This window comes from Patiria miniata, unplaced genomic scaffold (assembly GCF_015706575.1).
Source record: "Patiria miniata isolate m_02_andy unplaced genomic scaffold, ASM1570657v1 HiC_scaffold_24, whole genome shotgun sequence".
Lineage (NCBI taxonomy): Eukaryota > Metazoa > Echinodermata > Asteroidea > Valvatida > Asterinidae > Patiria > Patiria miniata.
Genome location: NW_024037063.1, coordinates 18,279,199 through 18,302,771, shown reverse-complemented (window position 1 = coordinate 18,302,771; position 23,573 = coordinate 18,279,199). Strand labels below are relative to the sequence as shown.

General features: G+C 41.0%; 1 protein-coding gene across 1 annotated transcript; it reads right to left on the bottom strand.

Annotated features, from left to right (window-relative positions):
• Positions 1-136: 136 nt before the first annotated feature.
• On the bottom strand, positions 137-22,042 carry LOC119731944 (activated CDC42 kinase 1-like). The gene is made up of 12 exons (XM_038205253.1): positions 21,900-22,042; positions 19,415-19,654; positions 18,466-18,678; positions 17,225-17,377; positions 16,401-16,586; positions 15,404-15,495; positions 13,106-13,232; positions 11,862-12,008; positions 10,117-10,217; positions 7,632-7,829; positions 6,347-6,444; positions 137-5,440 (listed from the first exon to the last, which is right to left on the bottom strand). Exons 2-12 carry the CDS (start codon positions 19,634-19,636, stop codon positions 3,114-3,116), a joined length of 3,864 nt encoding a protein of 1,287 aa, XP_038061181.1. The 5' UTR covers positions 19,637-19,654; positions 21,900-22,042; the 3' UTR covers positions 137-3,113.
• Positions 22,043-23,573: the final 1,531 nt, after the last annotated feature.

Below are 23,573 nucleotides of genomic sequence, written 5' to 3'. Positions count from 1 at the left end.
GTTTTGAATTTAGAACTATAAAATTCTGACTCCCTGGTAGTGTTGCGCATGCCTTCGTGAGGATTGTAAACATTCAACCAATGAAACGGTAAGAGGCACTGGATTTTGAGGAGTCCACATTTTATTGTGACACTGGAAAAGTGTTTAAGACCAGCTAGCCTTGTCTTTATCATCTGTTTAAGAACGGCCACATGATGGGCTCTCGACCAATAGGAATAGCTAAACTGTCTGAGGTATTTATGAATGAAGGTTAAAATTTTACATGCAAAAAAGAGCCTCAATTCAAATCCTTGTAAACTTATTTTAAGTAGGGAGAAACATGAAACTTGTCATGAACATTATCCCCTATAGAAAAATGTGTTCATTTTTGTGACATTGTGGGATCATTGAATATTTCACATGACATTCCACTCCCCCAAAAAAATGAACAAAACAAAACAAAAAAATTACATTATTTTTCAATTTACACTATCTATACAATACCCTGATCATATCTTGTGCTCTGGCAGAACTTAATTTATGAAACGTTTCTTTTAATTTACAGATGGAGAGTTGCGTGACAAGTAATTCCAGAGTCATCAGTAAAGCAACAATAACTGAGTATAACATATAAAATGTAATTATAACAAACTAATACAAAATCTATTAATAAAAAATAATAATACAAAGCTAAAAAAACCAACCTAAAAAGTAACAGGCATGCGTGTTGAAGTATCTCAAATATAACTGTAACAGTCAGCTGTATGTTACAATATCAACTTACTTAACCACTTCGCGCCGGGATTATTTTTTGCCGAAAATTTCAATTTTCGCAAAAGGCAACAATTTCCAGCCAATTTCTGATATATAGCCAAACGCCACAAATACTGATTTGCAAAAGTCATTTCAACAGTATTTGTACGATATTTCTTGCCGAAACCTTATTTTTCAATACTCCGGGGTGTGCACTGGAGCGTAAATTGTACAACGATAGGCCATGCACAGCAAGAAATTCAAGATCAACACACGGTCCGCCTCTACAGATTTCACGGACTTTGCGAGTGTGTACAAAAGGTACGAGGGATTTGCGTGTTTAGACGTCACCCGGAGCGAGTCGAGGCAATCTTGACGTCTTAACCCGTCAGCCGTGCCTGTGTATAAAAACAGCCAGTGCGCGTTTTCACATCCTCCGACGCGAACTGGTTAAGAATTTTTAAAAATGGTAATGTCATTAGACTAGAAGTTACATGACAATTTGAAGTTGAATATTTTTGTAGGGCTGTCCATTTCGAATAATTTAGTATTCGATTACACGTACTTGAAACTGCGTTTGACCGAATATTCAGATATTCGAAACTGCCACCTGCAACTGCGTGCCGTGCTGGTCAAAAGGTGCATGCAGAGCGCGCCAGCGAAGCAGGCCTGCATAGCGGGTGAGGCGAAGCCTCGTTTTACATAAACAAACAACTTGTTTTCCAAGGCATGCATCAAAATAAAACTTAATTTTATACAATAAATGTATACATGCATAAAAAAAAATACAAAAACTAAAAGCAAGCCTACGTTTTTTTTTTTCAGATGAAAGTAGCTATTGCACTGATATTTATTTAACAAGAAAGAAAAAACTCTGAATTGGAGTCATGACTTGTACTCGAATCAAGTGACTCGTGACTCGGATTCAGACACAAACCAAGTGACTAGTGACTAAGACTCGAAGCGAGTTACTCGCAACTTGGACTCAAACTCAAACCTAATCACTCTTGACACAAATCACGTGACTCGTGACTCAGACTCAGTTTCAAACCAAGTGACTCATGAGACAGACTCGGACTCAAACCAAATGACTTGTGACTCAGACTCAGTCTCAAACCAAATGACTCGTAATTCGGACTCAAAACCAAGTGACTCAGACTCAAACCAGGTTGCTCATGACTCAGACTCGGAGTAAAAAAAAGTGACTCATGACTCAGCCTCAAATGAGGTGACCCGTATCTAGAACTCAAACCAAATGACTCGTGACTTAGACTCAGACTCGAACCAGACTCGAACTCGGAGTCATACTCAAATCAAGTGACTCATGACTCAGATTTGGACCCAAACCTAGTGACTCATGTCTCTCGGCTCAAGCCATGTCACTCAAGACTCAAACTCAACCCTAGTCATTTAAGACTCAGACTTGACTCAAGTGACTCAACTACAATTCTAGTGGACAAGAACTTTAAGTGACTCATGACTCAGACCAAGTGACTCGTGAATTGGCTCAAACCATGCAAGTCAAGACTCAAACTCAACCCAAGGAACTTGAGACTCGGACTTGACTCAACTCCAACTCTAGTGGCCAAGAACCTTAAATGACTAGTGACTCAGACGTGAACTCAAACCAAGTGACTCGTGACTCACCTCCAACCCAATGTAAGTGACTCGTGACTCAAAATTGACTCAAGTCATTCGAGACTCAGACTCGACTCAAGTGACTCGACTTCAACTCTAGTGGACAAGAACCCCAAGTGAATGGTGACTCAGACTCGGACTCGAATCAAGTGACTCACGACTTGGCTCAAACCATGTGACTCAAGACTCGAACTCAAACTAAGTCACTTGAGACTCGGACTTGACTCAAGTTACTCAACCAAAACTCCATTGGATATGATCCCTAGGCAGGCTTTCACGACTCTGCTGGACAGTTTTATCACTACTTATCACATCAGAAGCACTTTTCTTACTGCATCTATTATTTCACCTAATACAGCACATTTATAGGCCCTACTTTAACTCAATGCAGAAATGGTATCCTGTTTATAGTGACATGGAGAAAGGTATTCGATATCATAACAACTCGCTATAGGATTTTTGATGAGAATTTTTAATGGCTACAGTAAACGTTTGTTAAATAGACAATCTGAAGAATTTAAGAAACAGATGACTTTGTATAAAAGACAGCACAAGCTTGACGATTAAACTGCATGAAGCGAAAATACTTAAGTTAAATCTCTCTTTCAGTTTAACAACCCCAGCATTTATTATGTTGACTTTTTAAAAAAATAGTTCTAGGAATAAATATTGATTGTCCTACAGCAAATATCACTGAATTACTTAGCATGTAGAAGCATTAGGAAGCATGTAGAAGGATACATTTACGACTGATCTAATAAAACCGAACTGGCTAATTGCAAATTCCAGTCCAGCGACGAAAGCAACGACTCGCAACGATCGCGCGTCACGTTCCCTAACTGGAATAATTGCTCGATTTTAAGTTCGTGGATAGTAGCGTCTACGCTCCAGGCGTTGCCAATGAGCGCGTTACGACACTCCTCCATGGTCACGCCATGTACTTCAGACTGGACGCGACGGATTTTCTCAAGAGCCGACGATTTCGTCTCGGAGGCCATTAAATCGGAGTCTTCCGTCGGGCGCTTTAAGTGGTCGGGGCGCGTTGAGTACTCCGGGCGATTTGAGTACTCGTGGTGAGTATTGCCGGTGCGAGTATAATGGACAGTCTTGGAGCTTGTTTGAGGTAAGATGGGATTGAGAGTTGACAGATCTAACGCGTTCTGCGACAAGGTTGTCTTGTTCGCGACGGATCTAGGAGTTGGTTGGTGTCTTGAAAGTGACTGAGTTCTCTTGAATTCTCGGTCGCTGAGAGGTGGGTTACAGGACTCGAGGGAGTCTGTGAAGACTGTGTTACGCCCGGGAGTTACGACATAATGCGTGTCGCTGGCCTGTCTGCCGTCGCGCATGATAGGGCGGATGTGGGCCGTTGTGGGTGCTCGGATGCCAAAGGAAGGGGACACCGGCGGTTCATTGGAACAAGGGGAACTCGGAGGGCTACTTGTGTCATCAGGGGGTTGGAAAATACCAGACGGTTTGGGAGGCAAGAGGAAATAGTGAGTATGGCTCAACTTGACCCCGTCTCTCATGATCGGGTAGATCTTGGACTTGCCCTCTTCGCCCGGTGCGGAAAAGTGACGGGCGTGATCTGACAAATCCGGGGTCAGTTTTCTGGGCGGGAGGGGCGGCTTGAAATCTTTGGACTGCTTACTGTCACTCGAAAAGATTGGGCAGCTTAGCGACTCCTCCTGGCTTTTCTGTCTTACCCATTCATGCTTGGATTTGAGGTTTAAGAGTAAGGGATCCGATTTTCTTTCGGTTCGATCTAATTTACGGCCTGCTCTTTTGCCGACGAGCTGTTGCCCTGTGGCAGGCGCACGCGGTGGCAAGACGGGTTTTTCAATGTCGCTATCAAAATCACCTTCGTCTTGCTTTCCCTTTGAAGGGAAGTTCAGTAACATTAAATGATCCTCTGATTTCAGAACCTTTCCAACTAGTTTCCCTTGTTTAGGGTCGTCTTTCACTCCGCCATGCTCGTTGCGGATAAGTGGGGCTCTATCTGAGCTATTTGTAACATCCTTTTGATGAGAAAGCTTTGAGATCTGAGTATCGGTTTGAAACTGACTACTGTCATCCTGACGACTCAATGAAATCTCTTGCTTTGATAGTTTTTTCTCAAAAGTGATAGTGGCAGAAAATTGTTTGGTGCCATTTCCGGGGATTGACGCCTCTTCCGCAACGGGAGAGTAGTGATGCACAGGTTGGACTGGTTTCCGAAAGGCACTGCTCATGGGGCTGATCATTTGGGGTACTTCATGCCCGGCTTTGCTTTTACACTCATCGTTTTCTTTGGGAACTTCGTCATAAAAATGGACCCAGTTTTCGGGTTTACTCACAACCGGGGTTTGGCTTATTTCAGCAGGCACAGGATCATACAGATGCGGACCCCTACCAAATGACGCCGCGGCACCGGTACCCTGGGAAGTTACATCAGTCTGTGCGAGTTTAAACCTCTGCTGTTTGCTTTTGTCAAGGGAAGGTCTACTTGATGTAACTTGGTCAGAGTTGCTTTTTGTTATTTCTCTGACAGGATCGACGGCCACATCATCATAAAGGTGCTGGCCAATGTGCCTACTGCTCGGGTCCGACCCGTGTGACCTGTAACTCTCAAACGGATTGGTCTTTTTGACAGGTCTACCGTATTCCTCGTTGAATTTAGACACAGACTCTTGTTTTGATGTTGTGGTAGTTGTTGTTTTGAATAAGTCGCCTGAGGCGAGCTCGCTGGTGGGTACCGGGTTCAACGGTGTTGGTATCTGCTGCAGCGCACCGGCTGACGCGAAACTTGGTAGGGACATATCAAGCAATGCCAATGATTGCGAACTGCTCTCAATGACGCCGCGACTGGTACCTGCGCTACCGCTGCTAGCATCTGAGAAATCAATTAATAGCTCGGTATCTTTCTGTGTTCTGTCGGCGTCCGGTGAGGCTCGGACATAGAATACGGAGGAACCAGCCCTAATTTCACCTTCTTGATTTTTGGTCTGCTTTGCTTGGGGGAGCTGCATGCTGCGACTTGATGATCTGGTAGCCTTGTCCCGTTTGGCTGACGAGTCTTTGTCTCTGCTGCTGCCTAATGACCAAAAACAAAAATCAAAGTGCATAGTTATCACAACTGCAGCAACTTTCACGAAAACTTGATGCATTGCATAACTTCACTTCTGCTACATTTAATTGCATAAGTAAAGCACGGTTCTTACTTCACGCGAAAGCGAAGCGAAATTCGTGACGTCAACAATACGTTCGGAGCGCATCCACCATCATTGACAACATGAATTTTGCTTTGCAATTGCTTTTGCGTGAAGTATGAACCGGGCTTTACGTAACATTTCAGTTGTGCGGCATTTCATCTGTGATGCATTTCACAAAAGTTTCCAAATGCGTAAGTCCGCATCTTACGCTATAAATTTTGGTGTAACATACACAACCAAACTAGGTGGCGTAAGTTATGGCTTACTGCCTGAAAAACGACTATTTTACCAACTGAAATCGTAATCATCGTAAGGCCCATAATTGGCCAACATGTCAAAGTTGATACAAGAAACTCAACTTAGTTTTCGACATAAATGAAATGCTATTTTACCCCTGACAGAAGTTTTAAGACTTGCCGCTCAATTCCGAAGATAGTTAGACAAAATTTTTCCAAAATGGTGAGCGAAGGTGATTCGACGACCATTTTTTAACCAAACAGAAATCATACACAAACAACTTTTGTTAAAGCATGTTATTATCCTCGTCCAAGATGTTTAAATTATTTATGTTGCGCAGCTACGCGAAGTTTCGTGAAATTGATCGTAAGTTTATTGTGCAGCTATGCCACAAACTTGTTGCGTAAATCTTACGCATGGCGTAAGCTGCGTAAGCTGTGTAATGTTTCATAAAAGTGTATTAGGAAGTTATATGCTTATTGGTATTTGATTTGGGAACCAATTTAAATGCCAAAAATCCAATTCCACTCAGAAAAACTCTTTCAACTTACTTTTTGATCTGTCTGAGAGTAGAAGTGCTGGTTTGGAATCGCTGAATTCGGGGCCTTCGCCAAACTGATCGATGGGTTCCATTGGGATACGGTACACCCTGCAAAGTATCCAATAATGTAGTCAACTGTAATTTAAAGATGGTGCTCCAAGAAAAAGTTTGGTAATTATTAGAATAAAGACATTGCATGGAGCAGGGTTTGAACCTGTGACCTCCGGATTGCCGTTCCGGTGCTCTACCAACTGAGCTATCCAGCCCTATGTTGGCAGTTCCCAATCTGTCAATGTCTTTGTTCAAGGGACGCTAGTCAGAAGCCATAAACCTGTATGCCATGTAGCCAGGGATCACGCCCAAAGTCACGATGCTAGCAACATTAGCAATGCTGCAAACCTGGGAAACAGCAAACGGGGATCACTCAGAGAGGATATGTCTTTTTTTAAATTAAATTTTTTTTTTTTTACAAATAATCAAGAAAACCAAAAAGGCAAACTGACTATTTTTTAAGTTGAACTGTGAAATTGACTGGAGTAGGGACTGAACCTGCAACCGCTGGAATACCGTATCGGTGCTCTACCAACTGAGCTATCCAGCCAAATGCTGGCACAAGTCTTATTTGTGAGGAGTTTTGGCAAAATGAGATAGAACTTGGCACAGTTGGAGAAACTGTTATGCCAAAAAAGAAATATCAGATTTATTGATATTTGTAATCTTAGATATGTCTACAACACATGTTTTATTAAAGAAACAATATTAAAATCGTGGAATAAAAATATTTCTAAGGAAAAACAATTAGCATATTTCATTTTCATAACTACAAAGCTCAAAACTTTAAAGGCCTTTTTCTCAGTATTTTTTCCTTTTTATTGACAAGGCAATAAATGGAATTTCGAATTGAAATGCAACAAACAGTTTCGTAAGGAGAATTTGATCCTCTGTCCTAATACCTGCAAACCCTCATTTTGACATCTGCCCAGTTCTGTCTCATTTTGCCAGAACGCCTCAGATTTGCGTAAATTTAATAAATTACTAAAATTAAGGAAAAAATAACACAGCTTTCCTACTGACCTATCGCGGTAGAATCGCGCTAGAATCGCGTCAACGCAACTTGTGAAATCTTGTCCAATTACATGAAACACAAATGGACGCAGAACGTGCAAAATCCGAGACAAACAAAACTTAGTGTACAAAAATTCCATAGGGTTGTCTAAGGGGCGTGGCTAACTCGCAAACGGCAATAGGTCAATTCTCCCCCCCCCCCTCCCAATATCTTGTGAAGTAAGACTTACTCGTCGATGACATCAGGATGACCCCACGTCTCCCCACCGTCTACTCCAGCATGGCCGGTGTGAATCATACTGTCTGTCAAGGGCAGACTGATGTCATTTTGTTTCAGGGATCCAGAGAGTGGTATCACGTATCTCCGTTGGAAATACCCGAGCTGCTTGGTCCGCCTGTTCTGACCCCACCACCAAGTATTCTCCGGTCTGTGAAATATTATACAATTATAGCATGGTTTGAGGTTGGATAGTCAATGCTAGCTCCCCAAGGGTACTGGAAGATGTCCAATGTAAGCTGATAAAGTTTGTTGATTTAGGGATACACTTATCCTTTAAAGGGAATATACATCATTTGCTTTTGCTGTAATTTTCAGAAATGGATGGAATTGGGGGGTTGGAAATATATAGCAAATATAGTTACACTGACTTTTTTGAGGTTTTGGGTTCAAAAATGCTATAAAAACCAAGAAAAACAATCATTTTCCTGTAGTCTGGTTCTCTGACTCCATTGAAGAAGAAACAGAGCAGTTTACATACATTGGGGAATTGTAAGGTCAGGGAACCAGTCTAGCTGGCTTGTACCCGTTCATAGGTGTGTAATCGATTGCAAATAAGTGCGATGGTCAATTGGGGCCAGTATTTGAAAAAAAGCCAGTTTTTTCCAACGCTGATCGGCCGATCAGCGTTGGAAATTGATACAAAAATAGCACTTTTCTTGAAAATGACAGTATACCAGGTGCCATGATTTTACAGGATGCTTTACACTGTCATTCACTAACAGTCCAGCAAGGTATTTCAAAATGATTTGGTAGTTTTATTTTTTGATGTTTGCAAATGTTGTATTTTCCCTTTAAATTCAAACAAGAAACTTGCGACTTGGACTCAGACCAAGTGACTCGAGACTCGATGTCAGACTTGAACAACGCGACTCGAGTCTCGGACTCAGGCCGAGTGACTAAAAACCGAACTTGAACCACTCGGGACTCAGACTCAGACTCGACGCACGTGACTTGAGGGTTAGACTCGATCTCGACCTATTAACTCGAGTAAAATGCAATCTCCTATAATCACATGTATCTGTGACCAAGGAAAATATGACATAAATGTGAACGGCAAACTATATGGTTAAACCGTGTCTTGGATAATGTAATTTCATTGGTCTAAAACAGCCACGCGTCCTGTCTATAAAAATACCAGTTTACTTCAAATACACCATGTTGCATATAAATTACCTCATATACACTGCGTTGCATATAAATTACCTCATATACACTGCGTTGCATATAAAGGACCTCATATACACTGCGTTGCATATAAATTACCTCATATACACTGCGTTGCATATAAAGTACCTCATATACACTGCGTTGCATATAAAGGACCTCATATACAATGCGTTGCATATAAAGTACCTCATATACACTGCGTTGCATATAAATTACCTCATATACACTGCGTTGCATATAAAGGACCTCATATACACTGCGTTGCATATAAATTACCTCATATACACTGCGTTGCATATAAAGGACCTCATATACACTGCGTTGCATATAAATTACCTCATATACACTGCGTTGCATATAAATTACCTCATATACACTGCGTTGCATATAAAGTACCTCATATACACTGCGTTGCAAATAAATTACCTCATATACACTGCGTTGCATATAAATTACCTCATATACACTGCGTTGCATATAAATTACCTCATATACACTGCGTTGCATATAAATTACCTCATATACACTGCGTTGCATATAAATTACCTCATATACACTGCGTTGCATATAAATTACCTCATATACACTGCGTTGCATATAAAGTACCTCATATACACTGCGTTGCATATACATTACCTCATATACACTGCGTTGCATATAAATTACCTCATATACACTGCGTTGCATATAAAGTACCTCATATACACTGCGTTGCAAATAAATTACCTCATATACACTGCGTTGCATATAAATTACCTCATATACACTGCGTTGCATATAAATTACCTCATATACACTGCGTTGCATATAAATTACCTCATATACACTGCGTTGCATATAAATTACCTCATATACACCATGTTGCATATAAATTACATATACACTGCGTTGCATATAAATTACCTCATATACACTGCGTTGCATATAAATTACCTCATATACACTGCGTTGCATATAAAGTACCTCTGTGTTGCACGCGTGTAGGGCCTGCCTGTGCGCCTCGTGACTGAGAAGTGCAGCTGCTTAGCCTCATGTCTGGCAGAAAAGCTCGCAATCATCAAAACTTTTCACTGCACTGATTTATTATTTCTCACACAGTAAGTTACAGTTCTTTGTCTTTTTGACTTAATGGCACGATATAACAAAACAATTATTGACTGCTGTGATGTGGGATATGCCGTTTTTAACCCCCTCGGATTAAAAATGCCATATCCCACATCACAGCAGTTAAACTATCAATTTTAAGCACAAAAATCCAATTTTCGCACCTTCCATCCATGACGGTTATAACATCTCCAACTTCCATCTGAACCTTGTCTGGCTGATCAGCATTTGTTTGCTGCTGCGCTTTCAAATCGGTTGGACGAATCTATAGGTTTTATAAAAATTGAAAAAGAAACTTTGGAATGTTAATCACTGTTCATATCCGCTCCGTTCACAAGTACCCCCTCACTGGCAAACTAAGTAAAGTTGGGGGTGACCGACCGACGCCATCTTGCCTGACTGCAATTTTGCCGCGACGCGCGGCCGTACCACTGCGTGTACACATGTACATAGTACAAATCCCCTGGTGTACGTGCATCACACATAAGGAACAGTACGCGTCAACCAGCTAAATGTCCCGCCAATGGGAAGTCGTTGATAGGTAAAAGGGCGCCCTCTTTCGTTGGCGCACGGAGCTCATAAGGCTAATTAAACACAGTGAAAACTAGAAGGCACTCAGAGAGCGCAAACCTCCACCAAGGCTGAACAATTCCCAGGTAGTAAGGGAACTAGGTAACCGATTGCAATGAACATGGGTACCTGTTAAAGATTGATCATAAAGGTCCACACGATAATAACTACTGAACCAGAAATAGTGCGTGCGGTGGGCTTTATGGCTTTACCGTGTAAACTACAACTTTCGCAAGCATCACATTAAAACGTGGAATACATTTTATTTCGCAATGTAGCCTTGTTTTCATTTTGAAAATTGGAAACCTTTCTTTTTCATTGTCTGAAGAGTTGCTAATTAATTTTGTTGCGTCAGTGCAACAAGATTGCATTTCGAGTCTATAACAAAGTCGCATCTCGCGCAAATACGCTCAATGTAACAAGGTTGCATCTTGCCCTTCGCGACGTCCGTTGACTTTTTGTGTACATCCCGGTTATTTTAAGTGAGATACGACCTTTTGACATTGAATACTCGCGTTTCACCTACATGACATCACACGCCATTTTCGGAGATACGACCTTGTTGCACGGACACGACAATTTGTAAAGTTGGTTATGGGTACCCGATCCCATAATCTGGAACCGGTTTCTGATATGTATCAATGGTCAGTTACTCGGGTACCCGGTTTTGGTGCATATTCCTATTCATAACGCTGGTATTGCCCACAAACCTTACTCGAAGCAAATAAACTAATTTAATTCTTCACATAAAGTGGCAGAGGCATGAAACATAAAAACATCATGCCATATACATAAGTTGCAAAAAGCAGCGTTGCAATTGTTTTCCAAGGAATGGAAGTTTCAAACTAAAATCGTCAGACTTTGATGACTTCCACATGTGTAATTCTGACACAATCAATGCATTAACCCTAACTGCCCTGAATCCTTCAAAATCCTCTTTGCCAAAGTGGAGGAATTTGGAGGATTGAGGTTACATGGCAAAAGTGCATTACTGATTTCGTAGGATGCACTTTTGTTTTTCCAAGGTCTTGGGCTGGACCTTGTGTTGTTTTTGCTCAGCCGTGCATAAATATAGGCCTGGATTATGCTTGAAATCCTCCGTACTGCTCCAGGATGTCACTGGCCAAGCCTCAACATATTGACAGTCACTGCCGCAGGATTTTGCAGGATTCAGGCAGTGGTCAGCCCTCCACAGACCATATTTAAGAAATAATGGAGGAATTCGCAGCATTGAGGCTATATGCTATTTTTCTATGAGGCCAATTGGAGGATTTGGCAGGATTGAGGCTACATCCTAGCAAAAATGCCTAGGGCGTTAGGGTTAAACATTTACAATTACCTGAATGAGCCTTTGTTTCAGCGTTGTGAAGTTTGGTCTGATGGTCGGTGATTGGTGCCAGCATTGCTCCATGAGTTCATAGATGGACGATGGGCTACGCTCCGGCTTAGGCAGGCGTTCGCCATCTTTGTCAATCTTGTGAAGAATCTACGGCAAATTTAAACAAACAAGACGTTATTTTATGAATTTATTATTGGGTGTCGTCCATTACCTTCGTGATTTTTATAAACACACAGTCAAGAGTACATGTTTGTGTTCGTAAGCGAGATCTGATACACCGTGCCCTCTGGAGACATGCACACAATAGGGAACAAAAGATTGTATACATCTCCACAGGGCAATTTTTATAGATGAATACGAATAAGGTTTTCACAAAATAGATAAATGGATTTTACTCAAAAACTAGGAATTTCCAAGGTATGTTGATCGGTCGCAAATGATAGAGTTTGAGAAAAGGGATATTAAGTCCGAATTTCAGCCAAGGAAATTAATTCTGGTTAAAATAAGAGCATTTTGAAACTGTTCTTTCAAACTCGAAAACTTCACTACACGAGAACAAAGAAATATCTCCACAAGGATACAAATTTCAGTATATTTGGACCAGCGAATGTGCCGACCCCAAGTGGAATGGTAATGTCATCAAAAACTAGTTGTCAAAGTGGCGGCGTCCTGTACGCAAATCCCAAGATCGCAACTGTTTGAGTAGCAGATTTTAAAATGAGGTGTAACTGGAAGTAAAATGTTGCCAGTAATATATGTACTCACTGAGAAAGTATGCAAATAATGAGTGCAATGGTAAGAACAATTTCATGAGGTGAAAGACTGAATGTAAGTTGAATTGGAACATTCCATCCTTCAATGAATGAAAGTATTCTCACCATTACACGAATGTAAAACCTTCATAATGTTTTATATAACATCCAAGTAGATCTTTGTCATTCGATTCGCGGACAAAACTATTTGAACAAACAAAAGTAAAAAATAGTATGTTATCAAGTACTCTTTTTCAGTTTAATTGATAATCTAACAAAAGTTTAAGAGTCAAAATAATGACAATAATGAAAATTAATATTGTTAGTTCTTAAAACAATGCAAAAGAAATCCTCAAGGCAACTGCATCTACTTAAAAGGCAAGTTTTGTGGTCTTAAATAGCACAAAGATTGTATCGCGCCGGGCTGCTGCGCGTCTTAGCGTGCGTGCGGCTTGCAATAGATCAAAAAGGATGGGACGAAAATGCCTTTACCTGTGCTCCATTGTAGCCAAGCCACGGCTCCTCACCGAAGGTAAAAATCTCCCACAGCGTCACGCCAAACATCCAAACATCACTGGCATGTGAGAAATGTCTGGTTTTTAAACTCTCTGGCGCACACCTGCAGCAACAAATTATAAAATGTTTAGTGTTAATTTTTAGTTATTAAGCTTACTGGGCGAGTAAAAATTGAAACCAAACTAGAGTAGAATATAGGGTTTATCATAACACCTCACCCACAAATTCTGTATCTTGATTGGCTGAGAGCGAGTCACATGGCATTCACTATTTTTGTTATCTTGCTGTGCACAGCCAAAAGTACTATACCAGTAGCAACAAAAGTACCATACCCATAGCATCCAAAGTACGATACCCGTAGCAACCAAAGTACTATACGAATAAGAACCGGTATTGTGTGAAAATGCACATACGGGTGTGCACATTGCGCATATTGCTTCAAGCGCTAGCAATAAAGAGTTGGGTTCAAACATTTCGTGAAGGGGTAGTTTGGAAAATTGCATGTAAATATCCAACTGATTTTGTATTCAAATTGAAGTACATTTAAATTGTATTTCGAACAAGATTCTTGAACCATGTGTCTCGCCTGCTTTTGCCATTATCTGTCAAGAGTGAACTTTAACCTTTGTTGTGACCTTTGACATCATTATCATTTGAAGGTTCCCATGTTGCATCTATGACCGAAGTTTGGTTCCAACTGGACTTCAACTTTTCAAATGAGACCAATTTTACATGTTCCGCCTATTATACAACTTGACCTCATATGACCTTTGACCTTGGTATGTGACCTTGACATCATTATGGAGGTTGGCATGTTACATCTATGACCCAAGTGTGATTCCAATAAGCCTCTGTACTGATGACGTCACACTTGGTTTACGTGTACACTTTCCTATGGAGCCAGTGAGGGCCCACGGTCCACTGAGCACCATAGGAAAGCACACACGGAAACAAACTGTGGCGTCATAAGTACAGAGGCTTATTTGACTTCAACTTTTCGAATGAGACTGGAAATTTTACATTAATTATCAGCCTGTTTTACAACTTCACTCAGATGACCTTTGACCTTGGTATGTGACCTTTGACTTCATTATCATATGAGGGTTGCCATGTTGCACCTATGACCCAAGTTTGGTTGCAATTGGGCTTCAACTTTTCAAATGAGGCCACTTTTTACATGTTCAACCTATTTTACAACTGGACTTCAGATGACTTTTGACCTTGGTATGTGACCTCTGACATCATTTTCATATGAAGGTTGCCACGTTGCACCTATGACCCACGTTTGGTTCCAATTCGACTTCAACTTTTGAAATGAGACCAATTTGTACATGTTCAGCCTATTTTACAACTGGACTTCAGATGACCTTTGACCTTGGTTTGTGACCTTTGACATCAGTATCATATGAAGGTTGCCATGTTGCATCTATGATCCAAGTTTGGTTCGAATGGGACTTCAACTTTAGAAATAAGACCAATTTTACGAAACTTTAACCAAAATACCACATACAGACATACATACATGTACATACATTCATACCCGCACACGGACAGACATAGCGATTGCATAGTCTCTTTCCTGAACAAAGTTCAGGCGAGACAATAAATTACTTAAAATCAAGCAGAATCTGTGAAAGAGGTGTTATAAAACAAATATTGACTGCTTCGAGTGGTGTAGTAAAACTAGCTTCCCTCGGTGATCCAGGGCGCTAGTTTTACTACACCACTCAAAGCAGTCAATATTTGTTTAGAATGTTGAGTATTGGAAAACCTTGTTCTCACGTTGAATGAATACAAGAACAGAGTTTTGAGAACCAACACGCAAACGTTGTTTGCGAACAAGATTTCCACTCCCCACTGAATATTGGGGAGTAGATGAAGAACGTCAAGAACAAAGATGGCGGACTTACCACAACTTGTGACATTTTTTTTTGTGTATGAAATTGAAAACATCAATTCAGTGCAGGAGCAGTAATGATAAAAAAATTAAATTGTACGTGGGCGTAGATTGAGTTTGTCTTTGCCAATTTTTATTAGCTGTTCTGGGATTTAAATCGTTTCCATTTATTAAAAAAAATGCAAAAAAGGTTATCGAGTCTTCGCATGAGCGTCAGGCGTTGTCGGCAATGCGTTCGAATGGCTCTCCCAGTTGTCTCCCCCAACTCTCCCTTTCCCAACATTGAGGGGGTACTTGTGCGCAGAGCCAATATTCCAAGCACTGTATGACTTTTTTTATGGCACACTGGATATTTTGGTCGTGCCTGGCCTACTCACCATGCATAAGGAACCTTCTTGTGCTCCGTCATGACATAGTACGTCTCAGTTACCGGCAACGCCCTCATCAGCCCAAAGTCACCGATCTTAATCTGGATGAATGAAAAGCAGAGTATTAAGGCGTGTGATTGGACAAAAGATCAACCCATTAAGCCCGCCCCTTAGAGTCTTAACCAATCACAGCCAAGATTAATGTCCAATTTGAGTACACAAAAGACTGATTTGCATACATCTAGGTATATATTGGCGGTTCAGTATGGTGTCATTGTCTTTGTTCAAGAGGCGCTAGTCAGAAGCCAAAATGTGAAGCCGTCAACATAGGGCTGAATAGCTCAGTTGGTAGAGCACTGGAACGGTAATCCGGAGGTCGCAGGTTCAAACCCCGCTCCAGTCAATTTCCTTATTGAACGTTAAGAAAGTAAAACAGTTTTGTTGTAAGTGTTCACGAAATGACTTTTCTTAAGAACACATTTGTGCAACTTTATTATCCTCTAAAATGTATGAAAACTATTTGACATTCCTTTTTGGTTAATTTTATTCAAAAGTGCACTTCTTTTAACATTTAAAAATTGTCCATGCTTTTCCTGACAACTGGGGGCACTGTTGCTGTGATGTCATTTTAGGAAGACACTGTTTAGTTTAGGGGTTTTCTGTTCAAATGTGAACATTTGTAAGAAAAGTTTGCTAATTGGCTTAATGCCATGTACTGACACAACAAAGGATCATCAAAGAAATAAAACATTTACAAGGGCAAAATATCCAAAACTCTGGTAACTTTTTGTGCTGCAATAGCTGTAACATAAAGGTTTCGGCATGAAATGACATCACACTTGCTCATGAATATGGAAATTTGCATTAGCATAAAAACCAAAAAGACACCAAAATACCCTTGAAAATGGCAAAAAGAAAATTGAAAATAAGGTTAAAAGGGGACACAAAGGTGCATTTTCGAGGAATTAAAGAAATTACATTGCAATGATCCTTTATTCGTGAGTACCTTATCATTTGAACACAGCAAGATATTCCTAGCAGCCAAATCTCGGTGCAGGAAGTGTTTTGACTCCAAGTATTCCATACCGCTGGCGATCTGAATGGTGTACTCGCACAGCATAGCGATCAAGAAATTGTCTGGGTTGTTTCGTAGCTGGTCAACTAGTGCGCCAAGCGGAGCTAGTTCAGTCACCTGTTGTTCACAAAGAAATAGAAAAAAAACATTTGATTGCTGTAACTGCTATGGACTGTAACGCAAACGCTCATTGTTATCGTAACGATGAGCGTTCAAATTTACAGTCAGAAAATTCAGGCTCATGTCACGCACGCCTTAAAGGCATAGCCTATAGGATCATTTCCTTTTCATGCATTTTGTTCGTTTACAATAATAACACCACTCAAATTCCAAAGAGGGATTATTTTTTTTTCCAAAAATTTTGAATTTTCCAGCCAACTTTTGATTTACAGCCAAACGCCACAAATACTGATTCGCAAGAGTCATTTCAGCAGTATTTGTATGATATTTCTTGCCGGAACTTCATATGATTTAATACTTTGGGGTGTGCACTGGAGCGTAAATTGTACAACAGTAGGCCGTGCACAACGGCCAATTCAAGACCAACACACAGTCCGCCTCCACAGATTTAACAGACTTTGTGCGTACAAAAGGCACGAGGGATTAGCATGTTTAGACGTCACCCGGAGGCGAGGCAAGGCAATCTTGACGTCTTAACCCGTCAGCCGTGCCTGTGCACAAAAACAGCCAGTGCGTGTTATCACGTCCTCTGACGCGAACTGGTTAAAAAGGATTTGAAATATCCCAGAACTCACCATCATGAGCGGGGTACCGATAACGACGCCGTACAGACGAATCAAGTTGGTGTGATCTAACAAATGCATGGAGTTGATCTCCTTGATAAAGTCTTCAAAGAAACCCGCTTGACGCACGGCGTCGCTTCTCAGACACTTCACGGCAACATCAATCTGTGAATAAGAATATCAATAATGAACGAAAAACCTCTGTGAAGTTAACTGAAAGAAATAACAACTAGATGTAGAATCGACTCAAAAGTTGTTAATACATTTTTTTTCAATGTAAGATGATGTCTCAAAAATGCCAAACTCACTGGTTTGACTGGAATCCTGCTGCTGCACAATTTTTAAAGTGTTTTTAGATGAGGTTACAATCGAGTATAAGCTTTATGTGACCTCTCTGGGCGCCAAAATATTTTGCACTAAATTTAGTCGGGCACCATTTGCAGTCATCAGCCGACATTTGAAGGAAAAAAGAAATTTTAAAAAAAGTTTAAAAAGCCGCGTCGCCGCACCACTTTTTGGGCAAGCTCCATACCAGAAACCGGAGACTTTTTTTTGGCCTAATGGGAGTCGAGGTAATAATTTGGTTCGCCATGTTCGGCAAAACCTGAAATATCAAGCACTGTCTTCAAGGAAACTTGAATCCTCAATCCTGATTGGTCGATCTATGGCAACAACAGTGTGTCCCACAAACCACGAGGCCGAAGGCAAAAATTTCGCACAGTTAAGATGGAACACGCACACGGTACAAACATTTTTCAATGGTTATACGATTATACGTGCGTGCAGAAGGAATGGCGCGCATCTTGTAATACAAGTGATACGCATAGTGCGATATCAACTACGCTATTAGGTATAATATCACACTGTTGTTGCCATGGATCGACCAATCAGGATCGAGGATTCAAGTTTGTTCGAAGATAAAATACCATATACCACGGTCCATATCGCACATCTCGCATCGCGTGATTCTAAGATGCGCGCGCCTTTCCTGGTACACGAACGTGAACAGGATAACCGCTGAAAAGTTCGTGAACAGGGTGCGTGTTTCGTCGTAACTGTGTGTCAAGTTTTCTTGAAGATAAATTCGTTATCCCACTCGCTCGTGGAACACGAAAAATGTGGTGTGTATGTGTTTCATATGCCTCGTGGCATGTGGGACACAGGCACACTACATTTTGTCTTCTGCTCACACTTGTGGGATAACTAATAACATTTGTAGGGCATACATGGACACATTTATTTCCCAATCCTACCTGTCTGTGCCCTGGTGTGGTCCATAGGCCTCTACGAACCACTCCGAAGGACCCGTCTCCCAGTTTCTCGTGCAGTGTGAGCTCTGTTTCACCAATCAGACACGTCAGGCTATGCTTGAGAGTACTGCTGGCTGTCTGAGATTCTGGGGCCAATGGCTTCGTCGTCACTTTCAGTTTGGCAGCTGGAGTGTTGCCTTCTTTGCGGTTTAACACCTTTGAGTAAAAACCAGTACACATCTATTACAAACTTCAAGCAAAGATGTTTGTTCACATCTATTTGAGAGTCTGTTACAAACGATGTCATTCATTTATAGGGCTCTGTGCACAAGTATTTTTTTTTTTATATATTTCTTATTTTAACTGGGTAGCCCATTCAGTGGAATCCACTGATCTCTAATGGGTCCCAGTAAAGAGAAGACAGAGTGAAGAAATTACAGTTTTAGAGGTGGGAGGAAAAGCCCAGAAGAGTATTCTGAGGAAAACCCACGGAATCAGGCAGGGACTGAAAACCCAATCCCCATATTGGCCCAGGTGGGGTTCGAACCCGGATCACAGCGGTGGAAGGCGAGGAAAGTACCGCTACGCCAACCTGACTCCCGTCTGGGGTTGTGGTGCGTGTGCCCTTGGGCAAGGCACTTTGTCACTCATTGTTTCTCCCCACTCAGGAGTAAATGGGCACCTGTGAGGGCAGAGATGGTTATTGTGGTTGATTTTAGCTGCTTTACGCCAAAAATGGTAGCATGTAGCTGTATACTCCCCAGGGAGCTGAGATTGTCTTTGGAATGTTTCATTGGCCCAATGAGCAGGGTAATAATGATGTAGCGCCTTGAGCACCAATACTGGTGGATACGTGCGCTCTATAAATACGCATTATTATTATGTAACCAGCGAGGGTTACTTGTACATGGTGTACATAACTGTACACTGCTGCACGTAATGCATGGCTTACCCTTCCCAGGAAAGTGCGTCTTCGTCGACGTTTGACCGCATCCATCAGGCGCCGCACGGCTGGACGACCCATTCCAATCTTTTCTAGATCATCACTCTTGACGTAATCAAAATGCTCCAGACGTGACAAGTGGAGGTTCTCGTGGATGCTGCTGAAGAACTGTTGCAGTTGGGTTTCTTCTAGGAGCTCCTTGAGCCAGTCAAGATTCTCGGTCTCTTCCATGATCAATCAGACAAGCACCTGTTAAATAAGTACAGATAATTAATGTCATTAGCTGCTTCGGGAGTACAAGTCCGATTGGGTTGAAACTTGGTATGCACATAGACAGGGATGTGTTACAGATGAAAATTGAAGTGATCATGACGTCACCAAGTATCATGTGACGTCACATTAATGGGGCATTTTTCTAATGCCTATATCTCAAGAACCTTGGATCCGATTTGGTTGTAACTTGGTATGTACCCATACCGGGATGTGTTTAGATGAAAATTTAAACAACCTCAACATCATGATATCACATGTCATGTGATGTCACATTTATTAGAGGTGCATTTTTCTGAGGCCTATATCTAAAGAACAAGTTTTGTTGTAACTTGATATGTACATAAACCGGTATGTGTTATAGATGTGATTTAAGTGACGTCATCATGTGTTCATCATGTCACAGAGTCATCTCAAACATCCGAAACAGCTTGTGTTTGTCCACAAACACCTTTCTAGTTTCTCATTGTTTCTGTGGGTGGGAGCGGAAATCCTTAATATTGGTTCTTGGTTGGTTCATCTCCTAAATACTCTGCGTGGGAGTTTACACAGGAGATCAGAAACACCGGGGCAAACCCCTTCTCTTAGTGCTAAGTGTCACTGGGTTCTGTTACGTGCATTGGATTACACAACACACGGGACCTACGGCTTTACGTCCCATCCGAAGGACGAAGCAATAATGGTTAAGTGCCTTGCTCAAGGGCACAAGTGTCCACCCGGCGGGCTCGAACCCACGCCACTGTTACCTCTGAAACACTAGAGCATGAGTCCGGGAGCTTCTTACATTGCCTTGTCTAGTTCTTGAGTCTGGAGTGTTGAATGGTGACTCATCGCAACCGATAAAAACTGGTGAGCAAAAATTTATGAATAAATGTTTTCAATGGCCTACGTTATCCCGCCCCATACCTGTATGATGGGTGCAATTGGTGAATTTACGCTTCCCCCTGATGGCACAGAAATGTGTGTATACATACAAGTAGGCCTACACCATGTAACTTTTGTAAGATATTAAATCACCGTTTCTCGTTGAGCAAACATGTGGCCTAGTGGATAGCGCACCCGCCTCGCAAAGAAAGGTTTTTGAAATTTTTTCTTTTTTGTGTTCCCCCTCAAAAATAAGAATTGTCTTCTTTAATTGTTTTAAGGCAGTGTATATTTTGCCGGAGTTAACACCGGCAAACTAACGTTTACTAAAGGTTTGCCGGTGGCAATCCATATCAACAGAGGGCGCTGTACTCTTTAAGATAGGGCTGAATTATAACATGTATTAAATTCCCCCCAAAGTTGTGTAGCACAATCGGTGCAGTGGTTAAGCAATAGCTCTAGTGAGTGGGATGTCCGGAGTTCGAATCCTGACCCCCGCCACAATTTTAAGGTTTTTTTTTCAATCTCCAAATAAATAAGAATATTCTTCTTTTATTATTTTTTATATGTCTCAAACATTTTATTGCAGAGTATTACTTTTTCTTTTTCAGATTTGTGGCTCTGGAGGATTTTTTTTAAAGGGAAATAAAGTCCGAAATTATAAAATGGTCTGATTCCCATCTTGTTAATACAAAAATACAACGATAATATTGGCATGGAGCCAGACTAAAATTTGTCACCGGAAAATGTTTAAGTACAAAAAACAAGTAACTGCGCATGTTCAGTGCATATCCGGCAATCTAACGTTTACTGAAGGTTTGCCGTCTCCGGCAAAATATCCACTGCCTTGTTTTAAATCGAATCCTACATTTAATTGCAGAGCATTTCAGATTCGTTAAACACGAAAATAAAGATGGCGATCACCGCGATGTACCACGAACGGGCAAGCCGCACTGAACATGCTGAATCGCACGGCACCAACCGTAAACCGCATAGGAAAATCGTAATTTCTACCCCAAGAAACTGTTCAAAAATTATTTTAAAAGGTGTCAGTATATTGAGAGAAGTCTGCTTTAGTTTGAAAATGTCATTTTTTAGTAAAAATTAAAAAACACCCTTGACTATATTAATTTGATCGAAACTAAACAGGGGCCCTACACTACACGATCGCCATTCACTGCCCCCATAGGTTTGTGTAGGCGTATTAAAATTGTACAATGCCATGGAAATTGGATTTGGAATGGTTCGTCATCCACAAAAACGTCCATTTCGAAAACAACAAGGCCTGACATGATTCAGAGAGAACGCAGGATTATTGTGTCTAACCTAACTAAGATTAACGATACAAGATGATTCTTACTTCGTTAGACACTGGAGTGGAAGATTCGGTTTAAGAATCCATTCATCAACTTAAACATCGAAGAGACCTTACGCTTACACTCGAACGGAAGTCAACATCAAATGACAGTGACTTCTCCGATCTCCAATATGGCGTTTAGGCACGCGTGGGTACCACGTCAATGCCCTGTCTGATTTAGAAGGTACACGTCGAGAAACCAGATTTGTCTTAACAGTTAATCCAACGACTGTTTACTGAAACATGTATCTTTTTAAAGTACACGACCGTGGTAAATTATTAAATTCCACACAACTTTAAAACTGTCTTTCAATAAAATGTGTTTTTTTCCCCCATCTTAACCAGGAGCCGGATGGCCAGCCTAGTGTCCTCATTGTGCTTAATTATGTTTCCATGATCTTTTAGTTGAGCGACTGTTACTTGTGCCATTGTTTAGGCTTTAGTGCGGACTCTTGTGCCGAAGAGGGTGCTTAAGTTAGGCCCGACGCCGGCCAAATCAGCATGCCCTCAAATTCTCCACCGTTAGATCATTTGAAGGCCATGAACTTTGAGGATATGTAAAAAAAAAAAAAAGGGGGGGGGGCGCGAATAGGATCACTGCGAGCTCATATTTCTGTGAAATTGGGGTGAAACTAGGCCCTAAAGTTGTTCTATTTGGCTTTTTGCGATGGGCTTCAACCCCATCACTTTCAGGGTGATCATCTTTGGATGAAATTTTCTCCCAAAAGCCATTAGTTAACCTCGAAAAAAATTGAATAGAAATAAAATATGAAGGAATAAGGTTTAATGTGACGTGTGTATCAAACACCTTGGAGAATTAATTGTGAGTATTGTCAATATTTTTGGAAGTGCGCGTACTCTCATTAAGGCTAGGCTAGGCCTAGCCTAAGATGACTGATACCCTAAACGGCTACGATAATGTTCTTCCAACGTCTGCAAGCGGTCTATAGAGGGCGCGCCACAATATAAATAGTGGTCTCCAACGTTGCAACACTGACGACGCTTCAACACTGACGCCTCATTGCTGAACAAAAACAAGTTCGGGTAAAAACTCAAAAAATGCAATACGTATTAAATTGAAATTTCGTTCATGATTTGTAATGATGTTATTATTTATGGTTTATTTAAAAACATTTTCCATCGCAGCCAAAGGCTGAATTAGGAGAAAACAATACATTTGTTCAATTTTCATAAAAAGTAGAATAGACTTAAGATAAAACGACCAAAAATTAGCACACAGCGTTAGACACAAAAAATTAAGAAGAGCGAGCCAACAATACAATTGTTAAAAATATGTAGTTATACGTTCAGTAACACAATGAGATTTAATTTCACCGTCAATCAACAAACAATCATATCATCGAAACAATATAGTAGTTTAAACGCCAAAAAATACAATCTGAATCAATTTGCATGGAACATGTTAGCAAGATATTTCTCTTGCAAAGGAAGAAAATACCTGTTTTACTGAATTGATAGTTCGTTTGTTTTCACTATTTTGCAAGGGGATAACCCAAAACAATTTACCTGCACACTTTTGTCAACTAAAAGTTTCAGTTGAAAAAGGGCGCGCTAAACAAAAATAGTGGTCTCGCAGACAAATTTATGTGTCCAGACCAAAAGATTCTACAATTTCTACAATTTAGACCTGTGCATGCGGCGGCGCGCCCTCTGTTG

What these genes read in the sequence shown, in the direction of transcription:
- LOC119731944 (XM_038205253.1), bottom strand. Translation starts at nt 19,636, where the DNA reads ATGGAAGAGACCGAGAATCTTGACTGGCTCAAGGAGCTCCTAGAAGAA. An exon ending in TGAAACAAAGGCTCATTCAG is followed by an intron (nt 10,218 to 11,861) that starts GTAATTGTAAAT and finishes TAAAACCTATAG; the next exon opens with ATTCGTCCAACCGATTTGAA. An exon ending in ATAACCGTCATGGATGGAAG is followed by an intron (nt 7,830 to 10,116) that starts GTGCGAAAATTG and finishes AATATTTCACAG; the next exon opens with ACCGGAGAATACTTGGTGGT.